The sequence below is a fragment of the Hippichthys cyanospilos genome, chromosome 20 (genome assembly GCF_059441005.1).
Source record: "Hippichthys cyanospilos isolate Australia breed blue-spotted pipefish chromosome 20, RoL_Hcya_1.0, whole genome shotgun sequence".
Taxonomy (NCBI): Eukaryota; Metazoa; Chordata; class Actinopteri; order Syngnathiformes; family Syngnathidae; genus Hippichthys; species Hippichthys cyanospilos.
The window spans coordinates 14,245,687-14,264,382 of record NC_142388.1 but is presented as its reverse complement, the minus strand read 5'-3'; the positions used below and the strand labels follow the sequence as shown (position 1 = coordinate 14,264,382).

Sequence of the window (18,696 nt, the reverse complement as noted above, 5' to 3'; positions counted from 1 at the left end):
CAGTAGATATGAATTTTCTGCTAAATGTCCGCGGGTCTGGCTTCGATGTATGCTATGCCTCATGGTTGCCGTTAGCTTACAGTTGAGCAACATGCATGGTGGATCAATATATTACAGCTGTCAATTAAGCATTAGGGCAACTGACATATCCATCTGCGTTTGCGCGGAAGCCCGCGCTGTGTTAATGCGAATGCGCTGCCTTCTGGCGAAAGCAGATTTCACATAGCATAGCGACACAAGCTAGCTCAAATGTAATTGGCTAAAAACGCTAACATAAAAATACTGCACTGCAAGGAGCGTAACCAAATGGATATAAAATGACACGGAAAGAACAGGTAATGCAAAATAATTTTACAGTGGGCCCCCGTGTTACGACTAATCCGTTCCGCAGTTGGGGTCGTAAGGCGAATTCATCGTATGACGGGCAATCCAAACCTATGTGAAATAGCTAATGCGTTTAGAACCCCAGGTAAAAACATCAAAATTGTACATACATATTAAAAATTGGTACCAAAATAGTATAGTAAGTGCTACGTATATATAATATGCATGCATACAATCAGAAAAAATCATGAACACAAAAATATAGAAAGGATTTATTTATCTTAGAGTGCCGCTTGTTATGCCCATATTCCCTAATAAGGGTTATCTCCAGCATCGTTTCGATATAAATCATCTTCGCTCTTTAACATCAATAGCAATCTTGGGCTCCTTTCAACTTTGAATTAAGCAGTAAAATGTACTATAAATATGGTTTTATAACCACTCACAATCGAACAAAGCTTAACCGTTCCGCCATTTTGAAACAAGTAAGGCCGACCAATAGCAGACCACCATCTTCGTGAGGAGACGCGGACCAATAGCAAGATTGTAGTGACGCGTTTCAGGGACAGCAACTGAAAATAAGTGTAATTACCTAAAAACGCCTGCAGATGGAGACAAAACAACACAAATACAGCCAAGCCCCTAGGGCAGTCATATCCAAAGTCCAGCCCGGGGGCCAAATGCGACCCGTGGTCAATTTCCATCCGGCCCGCAGCCTCCGTCACAAAATCAATAACGTCTGGCCCCACATGGAGAATTAATACACTGGGCAGCAGCGCTTTTACCTGTGTGTGCTAATTGCTGCTATCTATAGGCTCAATTAGGAACAGCAAATTAGTATATGAGTAATTGACTGTATGAGCCCCTAACTTTCTAAAATGGCGACAATCACCAAAAGGAGGAAAGTTGACTGCGAGGGCCGACAGTTCAAGGATGAGTGGAAATTGGACTATTTCTTCACTGAAATACGGAACAACTGTGTCTGCTTCATTTGTAAAGACGGTGGCTGTTTTTAAATTGTTAAATGTGAAGCGACATTACCAAACAAAACATGCTGATGTATATGGCAAGATCACAGGTAATGAGCGCAGCGAGAAACTGAAACATCTTGAAGCTAGTTTAATCTCACAGCAGCAAAATTTTACAACTTTTACTGACAGCTGGATAAGGACAAGTTCTGAGAGATTCGAGCATTTGGTAGGAAAATGCTAAGCTTGTTCTCGTCGATGTATTTGTGTGAGAAGACATTCTCGGTTTTGAACTTAAATAAGAGCCGTGTGAAGGACACGGCTATCGGACTCTCACTTACAAGACATCTTGCGCATCCATACTACTGCCATAGAGCCACACTTGACCTTTGTCATGCACTCCAGATCTCAGTTTCACCCATCACACTCATGCGGACAATTACAATTTTTCAATTATGATAAGTCTGAAAACGTTTTTTTGTTAAACTTTTCACTCCAGAATAATAACCATTTAAAAATCCAATCAACATTTATAGTTACTAATGTCATATTTTAAATGAGCCCTGCACTTTTTGATATGACTATTATGTGTTAATTTTTCTGTTGTGTTTAAAATTTTTATAAATATTAAACTGCCATGGTGAGATATTTTTTTATGTTTCAAATGTAATTTGCACCCAAGAGTACAATTACTTTTGTTCAACTGTTACAAAAAAAGGTAATTAAAGAGTTTAAAAAAAGTAAAGTGAATACTCAGTGTCAATATTTAATGTCAATTCAATTTTGATATGCACGTTTCAAATTCACCAAAACACATGCTTAAGATAGCTGAAATGAAAATAAAAAAGCAAATGTGAAACACACAACGGCTCGCTGAAATGTATTTAAAATAATTGCTGTGATATGTAAAGAACGCCCGCCAAGGTTGGCCCCCCTACATTTTTAACACACCATATCTGGCCCCCTTTGCAAAAAGTTTGGACACCCCTGCCCTAGGGTCATGACAGTTGCAAAACCGGAAAAATGTCATAAAGAGGGGATGAAAAAACTCAGTATTCCACGTCGCAACATTAAAACAACGGAAATCAGGGACGTTGTACCACGGGGGTCCACTGTATATCTAAAATATATATATATTTAGTAAAAATGAATATAAAATGAAATTGACCTTTGATTATAGTTATTATAATTATTATATTTTATTATAGTTATGATAATGTCAGGTTATTTTAGGCTAGCAGAGAAGGAAGCCTTGCTAGCCCAGACCGGCCACCACTGCTCAGATCACCCCAATCAAAACCCACAAAGCCGAGTCACCAACCCTGCTGCTCCCGGGCGCTCATCTTTTCCAGGCCCCAGCAATAACACATTCATTCTAGTCCCAAACACTAACCCTGCCCTTCCAGGGCCTCACACTGAGCAAGCTACTCCAGGCTCAAGCTGCAAACTAGTAATTACAGGCCCTAGCAAACCAGGCATCACCTCCACCAATACAATAACAAGGCCTTACCCAAAAGCAGGTCCAAGAAAAAATTAGCCAGATGCGAAAAGGAGAAAAAGTGCTATTCTCAACGACACACCTGTGAAAGAGGCACTTGCAGCTGAAAGGCAGGGACAAGGAAGAAACGTGTTTTTTAAATGAAAGGCAAGGGAAATAAATCCAAAATAATAACAAACCAACAGGAAAGAAAACGAGGGTAGGTACAAACAGAAAAACGTCTGACGAGCCCTCGTCAGAAGATGGCGAACCCCTGTGCCTGGTACGTGTAGATCCATTTGCATTATAATGCAAAGGGTGAGCCCTTGAAGAACGCACTCCTGGCATATCAACCTACAGTATATATGCCAAAACTGTGATTGACTAATGACTGTTTTAAAATAGGTATAATAAACGTTTCACAGTCTGAACTTTAATTCAGTGCAAGTACTTTTTTTGTTTATGTTAACATATTCAAAAGTGATAGGCAAAGTACACACATTTTTTTACTTGAGTAAAAGTAAAACTACCCTATTTAAAAATGACTTGAGTAAAAGTGCCGAACTAAAAATCTACTGAAGTAAAAGTAAAACTATAAGCTCTGAAATGTACTTTAAGTAAAATAAAAATTAAAAAGTATTTTTTTTCACGATTCAAGCATCATAATTCCAATTTATGTTTTTCTATGCCGTTGAGATAAATAATGTCAGTTATGTTCAAGAAGGAGCAGCTCAGTGGAACTGTCTACGGGTAGTAGGCGGGGGACACGCTTCTCACACGTTCGAAAAACATGCATGGAAGGTGTATTGGACCCTCTAAATGGTCACACACGAAATCATGATTGTCAAACTTGTTTCAGGCTGCACATAGGAAAATCTATTACCAAGTGGGCCGGACAAATAAAACTATGGTATATGTTTTTATAACATTAAACCAGCAACCTCAGATTTTTTTTTTTTTAATCCTGTCCAAAATAGTACAAACATAACATGACTAATAATGTCTTTAAATTAACATTACTATTAATCATAAAACATTTTGAGTTGTTCTTTCAAAAATAAAAAAATTAAAAATCAATTTTTATACTTTACAAAATCATCTTGTGGGCCAGATTAAACCTGTTTGGGCTAGAACCAGCCCGCGAGCTGTATGTTTAATATCCCCGCTCTAAATTGTCCTTGGGTGTGATTGGGTGTATGAATGGTTGTTCATCACTGGATGTGGACTGGATGTCCTACGAGTGACTGGCAACCAGTCCAGTGTGTCCCCCGCCTACTGTCTAAAGACTGCTGGGATAGGCACTAGCAAGCCAGAGACCTCAGTGAGGCTAAGCGGCTACATGCATAATGCTATAATACTGTACATGGATGGATGCATTACTGGACATACTGTACTTCACGATAAAGTTAGCAGCATTAGATGCATTTGTTATTTTCACATCACACTTCTGTGTTTTGGATGAGACCAGGATTATCTTAACTAGGATGGAATCATACTCATAGGCCTATCTTTTTATCAATTTTGAAAATAGTACCATTCGTTCTTAATGAAATTTTACAGCAGTGCTTATTATTCTCAAAGTAGCGTGAGCATAGCGTGGCACATCTAGACTGTTACCTTAATAATGTGCAATGTCCCTTTTAAACCAGATAGATAGATAGATAGATAGATACTTTATTCATCCCCGTAGGGAAATTCACATTTCCAGCAGTATCCTCAAGTCGAGATATAAAATATGAGAAATAAAATACACAAGATACACATAAGTCCAGTACAGAAGTATACTTAAGGTGCTTGTTAACAGTGTAAAAAGAATAGTGTGAATCGTTGGAGTCTAGTGCAAGTATAATTAAGGTGCTTGTATAAAGTGAATAGTGCAGTGCAGAGTATGAGGTTTAGAGTTTAATGTGAGCTTTTACTGCCCCGGGTGGAGTTGAAGAGCCTCATGGCATGGGGGAGGAAAGATCTCCTCAGCCTGTCCGTGGAGCAGGACTTATTAAAATTAAAATTAAGTTGCGCACTGTGAAAATCATCCACTCATCCATTATCTGTAGCCACTTAACCTCACTAGGGTCGCTGGCTTGCTTGTGTCTATCCCAACTGTCTACTAGCAGTAGGCAGGGGACACGCTGGACTGGTTGCCAGCCAATCATAGGGCACAATGATAAACAACCATTCATGCACCCAATCACAGCTAAGGACAATTTAGAGAGTCCAATACACTTGCCATGCATGTTTTTGCAATGTGGAAATAAGTCGGAGAGAACCCGCACAGGCTCAGGGAGAACATGCAAAATCTGCACAGGTAAGCACGAGCTCAATTTGAACACTGGACTCTGAACTGTGAGGCGAACGTGCTAACCACTCTGACTCCCAGCTGTGCTCTGCAAATCAAATAACCAAATAAAAACACATACTCTATGTATACCAAGGACATAAATGTAAAACTGCAAATGAATCAAGTTGAAATTCTCAATTCCTTTCAAAATCCACTCTCCTTATTTGCACAGCAGTGTAATAAACTGATAAATAAAATGATAATAATATAATAAAATATGATCAAAATGATTTTTGATTTTCAGATTCCTGCATTTGGGATGTGTGCAAGTTGTCTGCAGCCAACTTCAATAATACCTAATATGCATATCATTTAGTCTTAAACTCAGGGAAACAAAATTTCTGTTTGGTTTATTTCTATGGTGCTATCTGCAAGTTAAAGGCACCCAGATTAATTAAATCAATCCAATTATGCTGGAAAAATCCCCCCAGTTTTGCTTGGTATGGGCTACCCCGCTAAATGGGGTTTCTTACCTTCGTAGAAGATAAAACCAACGTGAATATAGACCTTGACCTTTGTCAAATAAAAACAAAGTTAGCTAACGACATTAGCATTATTTTAATTAGCGTAGCTAGCTAATGTTAGCCACGTTGCAAACATATTCAAGCTAGCAAGCAAATAACCAAAATTATCATGGCGGCGGCATTTAGCTAACTTACCTTATCATGCTTTCTGAGATTCGACTGAGAGTTCTTGAAAGCAACCACCCCATGACGTTTTGGATTCCCCAATGAACACGAAGAAATCCTTCAAGTAAGGCCCTGGGTGAGGCTGAATTGGCTGCGGGCTTTAGCCTCTTGAGCCTGTGCTTATTCGGCATATGTGTCAGTATCTTATTCGACGCTAGCTTCTAGCAAAGGCTACCTATTGCTATCTTCTCTGCTTCTCCAAGTTATGTAGCACTGATAGTTGTGGGACATCTCTGCATTTTTTTGGTTAATTCAACAACAGCCAGGCTGATTGGTCAAACACGGTTTACGTAGTATTTTTTAAAATGTAGCAAGTAAAAAGTACGATATTTGTGTTTTAAATGGTGGGAGTAAATGTGAAACGTCAGGAAAAAAAAGTACTTCTAAAAGTACAAATTACAGGCAAAATTTACTTAAGTACAAGTAGGGAAGTATTTGTACAAACAAACTCTACTTTATTATAGTTAGTCATTTTAGTACATTTCTGTTTTTTCTGCCTTAGTTTGAAATGTCTGAGCACAGCGTTATTGACATTTCTTTAATAGGGTCGCATGCACTTTTCTCCAATTGTCAGGAATCATGATAGCAGCAGCAATCGTGTCAGATGAGACTGAAAATTCAGCGTCCTCCCTCATTGCAAAGCTTGGGAACAATTCAGTGGCTGCATCCTGGCGAGTTTATGTTCTCCCCTTGCTCATTGTGCGTCTTCTGTGGGCACTGCGGTCTTATCCCACATTCCAAAAACATGCATGGTAGGTACATTGGACACTGCAAATCACCCTCAGGTATGAGTGTGAGTGTGAATGCTTGTTTGTCCCTGTGTGCCATGCAATTGGCTGGTAACCAGTCCAGGTTGTCCCTCGCCTACTACCCGATGATGGCCAGGATAGGCATCGGTAAGTCAGTGGCCCTAGTGAGGACAAGCGGCTGATGAAAATGGTATAAATGAATGGATGAATGTCTTCAAATGGCTTGTGTTTTTTGAGAACGAGAGCATGATGCACACCTGCATTGCTTTACATTAGTACATAGATTACATTACATTAAGTACCTTATTTGGTGAAAACAGTATATGGAGTATCAGACACACAAGAGACAGGCAAGCTGTCTATATTTAGCCATTTGTTCGCAGCTGAGGAAGACTATACTTGGGTCCAGAGACAGTAATCTTTTTACGTTTCTCACAGGGTTTCTAAATATAGACTGCATGAGGACAACCTGTTGTCTTTGTTGGCAGCATCAAGCTGAGTAGACTACTGTATATGACAGGAGGCAGATAATCTCCTATGATAATAACATGCAGAGCTGTACAAATTTGGTGAAACAGATGCAGTTGATTAATACGTGTACTTCTTAGACACAGCTGGGAAGAAGGACACCAGCTTGTAGTGCTGTGAGACGCCAGCGCGGAGATGTACGTGCGTCTTTTGCTTGTGATACAAGCAAGCAGGGTGCAGCGCTGAATGGATGATTAAGAGTGCGTCCCCGACCTCTTCCCCCGACAGTAAAACGAGCGTGACGTAGAGGAGTCTATTTAAACGGGAATTAACGTCGAGTGCAACGACCCCGCTCTGTCAGCCCTCCTTTTTAGTGCGCATAAAAGCCTGCCGGCATTCGTTGTGTGAAACGCGTCCACCGCACTTCCACGCTTGTCGTGGTTAGAAGATGTTGGATCACTCGGATACTTTTCCCCAGCTCATAGAGTTTATTCGCAACTGTTTTATGTGCACGAATTGCGTCTGAGTGCGCTTTTCTCTGAATGAACAGTCATGGGAGAGTGGACCATATTGGAGCGTCTCTTGGAGGCGGCAGTCCAACAGCACTCGACTATGATCGGAAGGTAAGCGTTTAGTAGGCAAAAAAAAAATCTACCATTCCCGTGTCTTGAAACACGTTCATTAAAAAGCATTTTTTATGTCACTAAACAATGTAGAAAAAGTTTGGGTGGAGTGACGGTTCAACATACCGATGAACTAAAAGTGTCTAATGAAAGTTTGCATTTGCATGTACTGTACATTGCACCTATAGCTCGAAGTATGAAGGACAAACTTTGACGTGACTCCGCAGTGGGCAGCTTTTCAACAGTGCCACTGATAACTTAAAGTCATCATTAAAACGTGGTTTAATGCTTGAGATAGACATAATCACTGTCACATGAGCTACGTGAGTTGGAAATCACTCTACGCATATCACAGAATGAAATCGTATATCGTCAAATCCGATCGTATTGTGCAATGTCTGTTCTGGCCATACATGTAGCGTGCTATCATGAAAGTTTTATTTTTTGAAAACCTCGAGAAAATAAAACAGTGCAGCGGTTAAATCATGGTATTGTCCATGATAGAACAACAACTATTGATATTAATTTCAACATAAAGACAAAGCTGCATTTGAAGGCAAGCAAGGAAATGTAACTATGCAGTATAATAGTACTTAACTGTACAAGACTCGAAATTTTGTTTGCTGAACAATTGTGTGACTCAACGTAAATTGAGGACAGTTTTCTCATTTTGTGGAGCATTTCTTTTTCATGTAAAGCTTAGGGACCGAAGCAATTTGCTAAGCAGGGTTTTCATTAACTAATAATATTAATATGATATTACTAACAAACTGTACTTTGTTATAGTTAGTAATTTTCAATGCATTTCAGTTTTTTTCTGCCTTAGTTTGAAATGTCTGAGTGCAGCATAATTGACATTTCATTAATCTGTGATTGAATATGATTTTTTTTAATGGTGGCATATAGATAGATGTTGGTACGGATTTGATGTCATGCCAATGATTTGAGTTAAAGGAGACACAATGAAAAGTTGAGTTGAACACAAACAAACTTGAACACAAACCTGTTCTGTTTCCAGAAACACAGAATGGGATGTTAATATTCTTGTGCGGGCACATGCAATTGGTGGACATGGTGAATGGTTGGTGGAAAATGTGAAAGGATGAATTTATGGGTACGCATCATTACTAGTGTTCCACTGGGCCATTGGGTGTTTCAGCCTTTAACACAATACACCCTCTCCAGAGGCGGCCAGCTGCAGGGTGATCAGACCTGAGCTTGTGTCCCAAGCTCAGCAGTTGCCTTGTTGTAAAGCTACTTGGGGGCCCAACTTGGGTCATTCCTCTTCAGCCATAGCCACTGGCTGCTTCGTTCAGCTGCTTCTGACGCGGCTTTGACGGCTGTGCGCTGGCTCTGTCCTCTGACTCTCAAGTCCCTCAAAAGTCTTGTGTAAGATGTTAGGAAACATTTCGTAACAAAAGCTTAGTAAGGCTAATGCATTGACACCCATTATGAATTTTGTGTATTTATTTTGATGCTTAAGTTTATGTAGCACATTGGTGTCGTGTTGCACATGTCACACATGTAAGTCGCATGTATGAAGCATTTCAGCAACTTGGGGTGAAAGGAGTCCTTGAGTAATGCAACTAGTTAAAAAGTATGTTAGGATCTTTCCCCATTTTCTATTCCTATTTTTTTTTTTTGTGATGCCCACCAATGTAACAATAGTAACATGCTGTAATGTCAATTTAACATTGGAAGGAAACACGGAAGGAAACACACACATTTTTTTCACCAAACAATACATTAACCATGTTGATTCATTCATCCATACGGATCACAGATTTGAGTGTGAGAACTTCAAAAATTTGCATGAGTGCGTGACACTAGACCAAAATGTGAGAGTTTCACAAGTATATATATATATATATATATATATATATATATATATATATATATATATATATATATATATATATATATATATATATATATATATATATATATATATATATATATATATATACATATATATATATATATATCGTTTTTGTTCATCTCCTCTTTACGGTATTTTTCCCGCTTTATGACAAAAAAAACTGTCATGACCCTAAGGGTCTGCTGTATTTGTGTTGTTTTGTCTCCATCTTCCGGCGTTTTTAGGTAATTGCTCTTATTTTCTGGTCCTGTCAACGTGCCTGCGCTGCAACACGTCACTCAGATGCTGGTCTGCTATTGGTCTGTGTCACGACCCTTAAGATACTGGTCTGCTATTGGTCGGTGTCACTGTCAAAATGGCGGCATGCTATGGACTGGATCGCGTTTGATTGCTTAAAATAAGTATTTATTGTGCATTTTACTGCTTAATTCAAACTTGAATGGGTGAGCCATGGGTCCCAAGATTGCTAGTGATGTTAAAGGTAGAAGTAAGAAGATGACATTTACGGAAACAAAGCAAGCAATAGTAAAGAAATACGAAGAAGGCTAAGCTTGCCTAGCCTAGGCTACCCTCACTGGGAAATATGGCCTAACAAGCTTGTCACTTAAAGGTAAACAAATCCTTCTATATTTTTTATTTATGATGTTTTTTAATTGTATACATGTATATTATATATACGTAGCACTTAATATACTATTTTGGTACCATGTATATACAATTTTGATGTTTTTGCCTGGATTTTTACATGCATTAGCGAATGAAAATTGGTTTGGATTGCCCGCCCCATATGGCAAATATACTGCATATATATATATATATATATATATATATATATATATATATATATATATATATATATATATATATATATATATATATATATTTATTTTACAACCTAGTTAAGGCTTGCCTCCTGTTGATGGACTTCATAAAACTTGAAATTATTATGATTTATTCATACTTTTGGCACATACTTTTGGCACATATATATATATATATATATATATATATATATATATATATATATATATATATACACACACACATACACTATATACACACATACACTAAGGGCCAACATTCAACCCAATCAAGTGGTCATTTAATGAAGTGCATGTATCCTTTACCATTATAAAATGATCATGTGAGGCGGCTGAGTGGAACAGTGGTTAGCACGTCCGTCTTACAGTTCAGGGACCCAAGTTCAAAGCCACCTCTCTTCGACCTTCCTGTGTGGAGTTTGCATGTTCTCTCTGAGCGTGTGTGCGTTCTCTCTGGGCTCGCCGGCTTCCTCCCTCACTCCTAAAACATACATGACAGGTGTATTGAACTAATTAAATTATGTCATTGGGTGTGTAAATGATTGTGTGTCCTATAATCCCATATTCAGATGGGATAGGCACCAGCAAGCCTGCGACCGTTGTGAGGATAAGCGGCTACAGAAAATGGATAAATGAATGGATAATGATCATGTGTTGTTTTTTTTTTCTCACGTCGAGTTTTTCTGAAAGCAAACAAAATGAGCGATAAAGGTGTGTAAAACCATGTAATAAAGGAGCAAAGTGGTACATTAAAGGAATGTGTGCTTCCCCACACACCCTCTACCAATTCCACTGCTTATATCCAGACTCGTTTTAATCTGTCAGCAGACACCTGCCACCATTTAAGTGCCTGATTTCCTTTCTTCCACTAACTATAGCCAAAGTTCCACCAGCACACTGTAGGTAAACAACATCGATGGTGGTCGTTTTTTGCCCAAGCCTCAGCCGATACAGTATAGAAGTCAGAGGTTTGGTTAGCATATTTGATTCGGTAAAGGTTTTACATTTTTAAATTTTACATTCCTAAAGTTCAGATGGTCTAGTAGGCTAATTTTATTTTTATGCAGGTTTTGTACTAACTGGGTGGGATTTGACACGTGACATAATTCAGACTTCATTAATTCATAAGTCTGCTTTGATTTAGTTTAACAGTTCATTCATTTGTGCTTTGTTTTTGGCGTCGCCTCTGGCCGCTGTGGATAATACATTTTGTAGTGAGAACGATTGGGTAGGTTCTGACCCACAACTGTCAGTAAGTTGTACTTTCTTTGTAAGAATGTTGGTGTATGATAATATGGCCAAAATTTGTTTTTTGATGATCCAGCAACTTGTGACTGTGGATAACATGCTCGTTAATATTAGTTCTTATCTTCATCATATCATATATAGTGCTGCCGTGTATGCGTTTAGCTCATTTGCATTCTCGTTTGTGCCAGGTAAATGGTAAATTGACTTTCACTTATATAAGAAACAAAGACAATATACAGATACAGTAAATTAATAAAGGACTATGTTTGTTTCCTCAGGATCCTGTTGACGGTGGTGGTGATTTTTCGTATTCTGATCGTGGCAATAGTTGGAGAGACAGTATACAACGATGAGCAATCAATGTTTGTATGTAACACCTTACAGCCAGGCTGTAACCAGGCTTGTTACGACAAAGCTTTCCCCATCTCTCACATTAGGTACTGGGTGTTCCAGATCATTATGGTCTGCTGCCCCAGCCTTTGCTTTATCACCTACTCTGTCCATCAGTCTGCCAAGCAGAAGGAGCGGCGCTACTCCACAGTGTACCTGTCTCTGGACAAGGAGCAGGACTCCATGAAAAAAGATGACAGCAAGAAGATCAAGAACACTATTGTCAATGGGGTGCTACAGAACACAGAAAACACCAACAAGGAGACAGAGCCCGATTGCCTTGAGGTCAAGGACATGCCCAATTCAGTTGTGCGAACTACTAAGTCCAAAATGAGAAGACAGGAAGGCATTTCCAGGTTCTACATCATCCAGGTGGTGTTCAGAAATGCGCTCGAGATAGGATTTCTCATGGGTCAATATTTCCTTTATGGATTCAACGTCCCCGCTGTGTATGAGTGCGATCGATACCCTTGCATAAAAGATGTTGAGTGTTATGTTTCCAGGCCAACGGAGAAGACTGTGTTTTTGGTCTTCATGTTTGCAGTCAGCGGCATTTGTGTGGTGCTCAACTTAGCTGAGCTCAACCATCTCGGGTGGAGGAAGATCAAAGCTGCCGTAAGAGGAGTGCGAGCCAGGAGGAAATCTATTTATGAAATCCGCAACAAAGACTTGCCGAGGATGAGTATGCCAAACTTCGGACGCACTCAATCCAGTGACTCTGCATATGTATAAATGTTTGTAACAAAAATCACCAGTGTAAATATCACAGTATATTAAATGTTAAACTCAAACATATTACACTAATCAAACATACACTACTCTAAGATACTGTAAATGGTGGCATTGGGAGCATACACATGTAAGGGCATTTTTCTTGGACTGGATTGTGCATTAGATGACAGATTTTGAGAGTATGTGTTCCAGTTAGATATACATGTATGGATGTACCTTTTTTTCTTTGAGATGTACATGAAAGGGTCTGCTGTTTAATTATGAAGCTCTACCAATGATAAATTCATATTTGTTAAGTGCATCTTAAAAATAAATTATAGTTCTGTAACTAACTCATAAGCCACAAGAACACCAAAAGACTACAGTATGTTCCATATATTCCAGGCGCTAAAATTAAAAGTGAGTAAAGACAGACATTACACAGTATACAGATTAGATTATGGTTATAGTATGCAGTGATTTATATCAGCCACGTCATTGTGTTAGAAGTCTGTGCTTGCAGCAAAAGCCTTACCTGAAAGACGTCCCCCACCCCCATTTTTTTTGGTTACACCTAAGTGCCCTATTTATTTATTGCCATCAAGTTCCATACATGTACATTACATCATGACCGCAGTATATTAATACAACTTATACAAAATATGCTAAAATGTAAGATTTGACAGAACACACAGGGTTTGTCCATAGTACTTTTGACAAAACCACATATTTCTTGCATGAGTTTTCTCCTGATAATCTGGTTTTCTCCCATATTTCCAAAAATATGCATGTTATGTTAACGTAATACTAGTGTCCAAAATATATAAATAATAGTTTGATTAGCTGTTTGTAAAATAAGAAAATAGATGAAAAGATCATGTCACAGGTTTATTCATGGGTCAAGACTGTCTATAAGCAATAAAAATGAGCCCTATGAACATTTACAGAAGGTCCAATTTGTGTCTTCTGGTATCTAATATCACTCTTTATTTACTCAACACCTGGAGTGGATTTTCATCAATCTTCAACCTTCTTCTGAGTTGCCCTGCCCTGAAATTGAAAACTGCATTCTTGTGATTTCAGGAAAGAGGTGAGTCTTGGATCTCCTTCTTCCTCTGAAACAGGAGCAAATAAATAAAACACCCACATACATGTATCGCACTGCTCAATGTTTTTTTCCATGAAAGGAAAAGTTAGAACACAAATCACAGAGCATTTAACGGAGGAGAGGATGGGAAGCATTTGCAGGCATCTCAAACGAGACTGAGAAGAAGTGAGTGTCTCCAAGTAAGATTTGATTGGTGATAAAGTTTGCTTAATTTGGAAAAAAAAAAAAAAAGTTTTTTTTATTTTTCCATTTGTCAGAATAAAGCTGATTACTGTCTACTAATGTACTACCTATGACATTGATTCAGCCTATATGTCAAATTTGTCAAAACATAAGAGAACTATGCAATGGGGGGTGTCTATTAATTTATCCATAAAGTCATCACCCAATCATTCACCAGTCAACCCTCAATATATATTTATATTTGCAGAGCTGTTTTGTGATTCATCGACTTAAATTGAGGACGAATTTTTATATTTTGTTTTTTGCTCTGTGGGTTTTGTACCTTACACTTCATGTACATGGAATGTCAACTGAGCATCAATATTTATTTATAATTTGCAGGTTAATCACAGGAACTGAAGCAATGTTTTTAGTATAATGATATATTAAAAATATTGTTTATTACTATTACTTTTATGTCTCGTTCTTACGTTAGCGGCTAGCATAAATTGGCAGTGTGAATAACGAGCGTTTTTTAGCATACTTAATGACTGAATATGATTCTTCAATGGCGGATGTTGGAAGCTATGTAATGTGGTGGAAATAATTTAGAATAAAGGAGTCGTGAGGATGTTCTTCGGAACACAACCACTGCTCAGAGGAAAAACTCTTAAATGAAAGCATGATAAGGCTTTATTATTCGGTGTTTATTTTTAAGTTGGCCTACTTAGCACGTTGGTGGAATATATTTTTGCGGCCTCTTAGAAATGCAAAATTTATTTTAAACATATAAATATAGAATGTATACTTTTTTAAGGACCTAACATTATCCAAGGACTCATTTCACCCAATTTGCCGAAATCATCCCATAGAAGATTCAAGTGGGTATCTGTTCTTTTCCGCTTGACATGATTGTTCCTCCTCCGACAGTCAACGCCAATTGAACATGCAGTCTTCACTTGAATGCATGCGTTTTATTTTCACTGAGCAATCCACGAACCATATTTGGCCTGAACCACTCTTGAAAACAAACGAACTGTCACTCAACTGGGACGACTGGCACTTGATGCTCAGTTGAGCGATTCCATGTATGTTCCATGTAAAATCCAAAACTCACAGAGCAAACAGCAAAAAAATTAGCGAGTAAATTAGTTTTTGGTTTGAGCATTTTTGTTCATTTTAAAGGATGTTAGTATTTACAAAATTCAACTACTGAATGGAACAGACACCAAATTGCACATAATCTACACACAATGAGGTCTGACCTATTTGACATTAGTGTATTGCATGAGTCCACTAATATACTGTAGATCCCTTAATCCAGATTAAATATCCAGATGTTATGGAACAGAAGACAAGTCTAACTGCAAAAAGAAGATTGTGGTGGATCTATATGATTCTAGCATGACACACGGAATGTATGACTTGATAAGAGTTGGGCTACTTCCACACTGCAGGGCTTCGTGCTCAATTATGATTTTTTTGTGAAATACAATTTTTTTTGTGATGTCATTTGCATTTCTAAATAAATGTAACCTGTGTGTGACCTGTGTGTGAATGCTAAACGGCCCCAAACTGTCCCGCCTGCACATTGAGCCTACCGTGTCGTCAGTCATGTGCTTAATGTTAGTGTTTACGAAAAAACTACAATAGATGGCCAAATGGAGTATCTGGTGATGTTCAAATGGCTGTCACTGAAGAAGTCACTCATGGAAGGGAAGGGTCAGGTTTTGGCCATAGCATTTTATGCAGTGCCAGCAACTCAGAGCTAGCCAGTAAAAATGAGAGGGAGAAAGATAGACAGAGAGAGACTTAATACACCTTCCTCTCCCTTCATTGAATTGTCTCCGCTTTGTCCGCTAATGTTGTTTTATTTTTTCCAACTCGCTCCTGCCTTTTTGAGAGCAGAATTTTGATGTTTGGCGCTTGTTTGTTACGTGCAAGTCGGATGAATACACCTGGCTGTTCAGAGAGGAGTTGCATGACAAAAGATCAAACATGGATGGGATTCAGGACCACATGCCCAAGTTGCACTTGAAAATATCGGATCTGTGTCATTCACACTGCCATTAAAAGAATGGATACAGGTCACATAATGGAGAAATGATTTGGAATTAGGTCCCTTCAGGCTGCAGTGGCAAAGTAGTCAAAATTTGATTAATCCAAATGTTTAGTTTTTTTTAGGGCACGCAAATTACAACTCTAGATTCAATTCATTGTTGTGAATAGCAGTGATGGGAAGTAATGAAGTACAAATACTTCATTTGTACTTCAAATGAAGTACAAATGAAATACTTACTGTACTTAAGTAAAATTTGCCTGTACTTTGTACTTTTTGAAGTATTTTTTTACATTTACGCCCTACATTTAAAACAACTAGCGTACTATCTCCATTTAAAAAAAGGGCTTGTTACTTATTTTATTTTTTTAATTGACTGTGCTGGAACTGTATTTTCATTTCAATACAGTGGAAACCCTGCCTTATGTTTTTTTCAGCTTACGATGTGGACTGCAACGTTTTTTCGTCCCTGCTTTACTGTATTTTTCATGCTTTACAAAAAAACAACTGTCATGACCCTATAGGTTGGCTTTATTTGTGTTGTTTTGTCTCCATCTTCAGGCGTTTTTAGGTAATTGCTCTTATTTTCTGGTCCCGTCAAACTGCCTGCGCTGTACCGGATCAATCAGATACTGGTCCGCTATTGGTTGCAGTCACGGTCAAAAGGGCTGGATTGTTTATGATGTTGTTTAACAGTATACATGTATATTATATATACGTAGCACTTACTACACTAGTTTGATACCAGTTTTTAATATTATATATATATATATATATATATATATATATATATATATATATATATATATATATATATATATATATATATATATATATATATATATATATATATATATATATATGTGTGTGTGTGTGTGTTTGTGTGTGTGTCACCGGGTGGTATTCCAGAATTGAAGAGCAACTTCAGCAAGAAACAGGTTCTAATAATTATTTACGAAAACAAAGCACAACTAAGCGCAAGCGTACTAAGCAGTACTATCCAGGAGATAAAAAAGTTTGTTTTTTTTCTGACAAAGGATTCACAAAACGATCTCAACTTATATACTAAACAAGATATAGGGCTTAAACGGACACTGTGTAGGATTTAGACCATTTTTCATTAAAAAGGAATATATAAATGCCATATTTGTTATCACCATGGAAAATGGTAAATGCAGCACCTGCAGCACCTCCTGCTGTCCATAAAGAAAAAGGTCTAAAGCTTACATAGTCCCTTTAATGACAAATTGTGACATGCATTCATAAATGACATTGAATATCAAGGATAACTGACATAAGATCCTTAATGACACTTAGTGATGCAAATGGTGACATGCGCTCTGCAAATGGCGACATTTATGCTCCACTTTTTTGTTGCGTGAGGAGAGGGGACGCTCCATTTGCGTCGCCCGACGCGCATTCGCACCCAGTCGCGCAAACTCCATTGACTACAATACAAAACTCTCCGTTTTTTTGCCTCATTCACGTTCGGTGTGCACGGAGCATTAGTCTTACAAACAGTGACGTATGTAAACCACTGGTGACGTGCGCTTCAAATGGTGACATAGTTTTACAAACGGTGACATGAACACTGTCGATTGAGAATGCCCTCAAAAGCATCTGATTGCAGGCAGATTTTATCTCTTTCAGGCTCGAATTAATTTCTTTTTATTTTTTTCAAACTTCTAAAAAAAAATGGCTCAATCAATATTAATGTTGATTACCTAGGAGACTCATATTATTATTGCAAATTTGCAACGCCTGTTATACAACCTAGCCACACAAGTTAGCTGAATTCTAATTGGCTAAAAATGCTAACCTAAAACTACAACACCGGAGTGTATGGAGTATTCTATATATAAAAAATATATGTTTAGTAGGAATATATTTAAAAAGCGCAAACTCCATTGACTACAATACAAAACTCTCCGTTTTTTTGCCTCATTCGCGTTCGGTGTGCACGGAGCATTAGTCTTACAAACAGTGACGTATGTAAACCACTGGTGACGTGCGCTTCAAATGGTGACATAGTTTTACAAACGGTGACATGAACACTGTCGATTGAGAATGCCCTCAAAAGCATCTGATTGCAGGCAGATTTTATCTCTTTCAGGCTCAAATTAATTTCTTTTTATTTTTTTCAAACTTCTAAAAAAAAATGGCTCAATCAATATTAATGTTGAATACCTAGGAGACTCATATTATTATTGCAAATTTGCAACGCCTGTTATACAACCTAGCCACACAAGTTAGCTGAATTCTAATTGGCTAAAAATGCTAACCTAAAACTACAACACCGGAGTGTATGGAGTATTCTATATATAAAAAATATATGTTTAGTAGGAATATATTTAAAATGAAATGGACTTTTATTATAGTTAGTATAATTATTATAGTTTATTATAGTTAATAAACTGAAAATGAATATGTTAATTATTCTAACCCTTTTCTTCCTTATCAGTTGTATCACAATGAATGACATTTTAATGGAAATGTATAATGAACTTGTTGAATTGCCTCAAACCCTACAACATAGCAATAGCTCACCATATAGGTTTTTACAAGCAAAGAGGCTGAAAATGTTAATTGTGTCCCCCGCCTACTGCTCAAAGAGTGCTGGGAAAGGCACCAGAAAGCCAGCGCCAGAGGATAAGCTGCAACAAATAAAGGATGGAGGAATGG

At 37.9% G+C, this 18,696-nt stretch overlaps 1 protein-coding gene across 1 annotated transcript; it reads left to right on the top strand.

The window, feature by feature from the left end:
* Nucleotides 1-7,181: 7,181 nt before the first annotated feature.
* On the top strand, nucleotides 7,182-15,501 carry gjd2b (gap junction protein delta 2b). Its single transcript, XM_088404098.1, has 2 exons — nucleotides 7,182-7,636; nucleotides 11,863-15,501. The coding sequence occupies exons 1-2, from the start codon at nucleotides 7,566-7,568 to the stop codon at nucleotides 12,704-12,706; spliced, it is 915 nt and encodes a 304-aa protein (XP_088260224.1). The 5' UTR covers nucleotides 7,182-7,565; the 3' UTR covers nucleotides 12,707-15,501.
* Nucleotides 15,502-18,696: the final 3,195 nt, after the last annotated feature.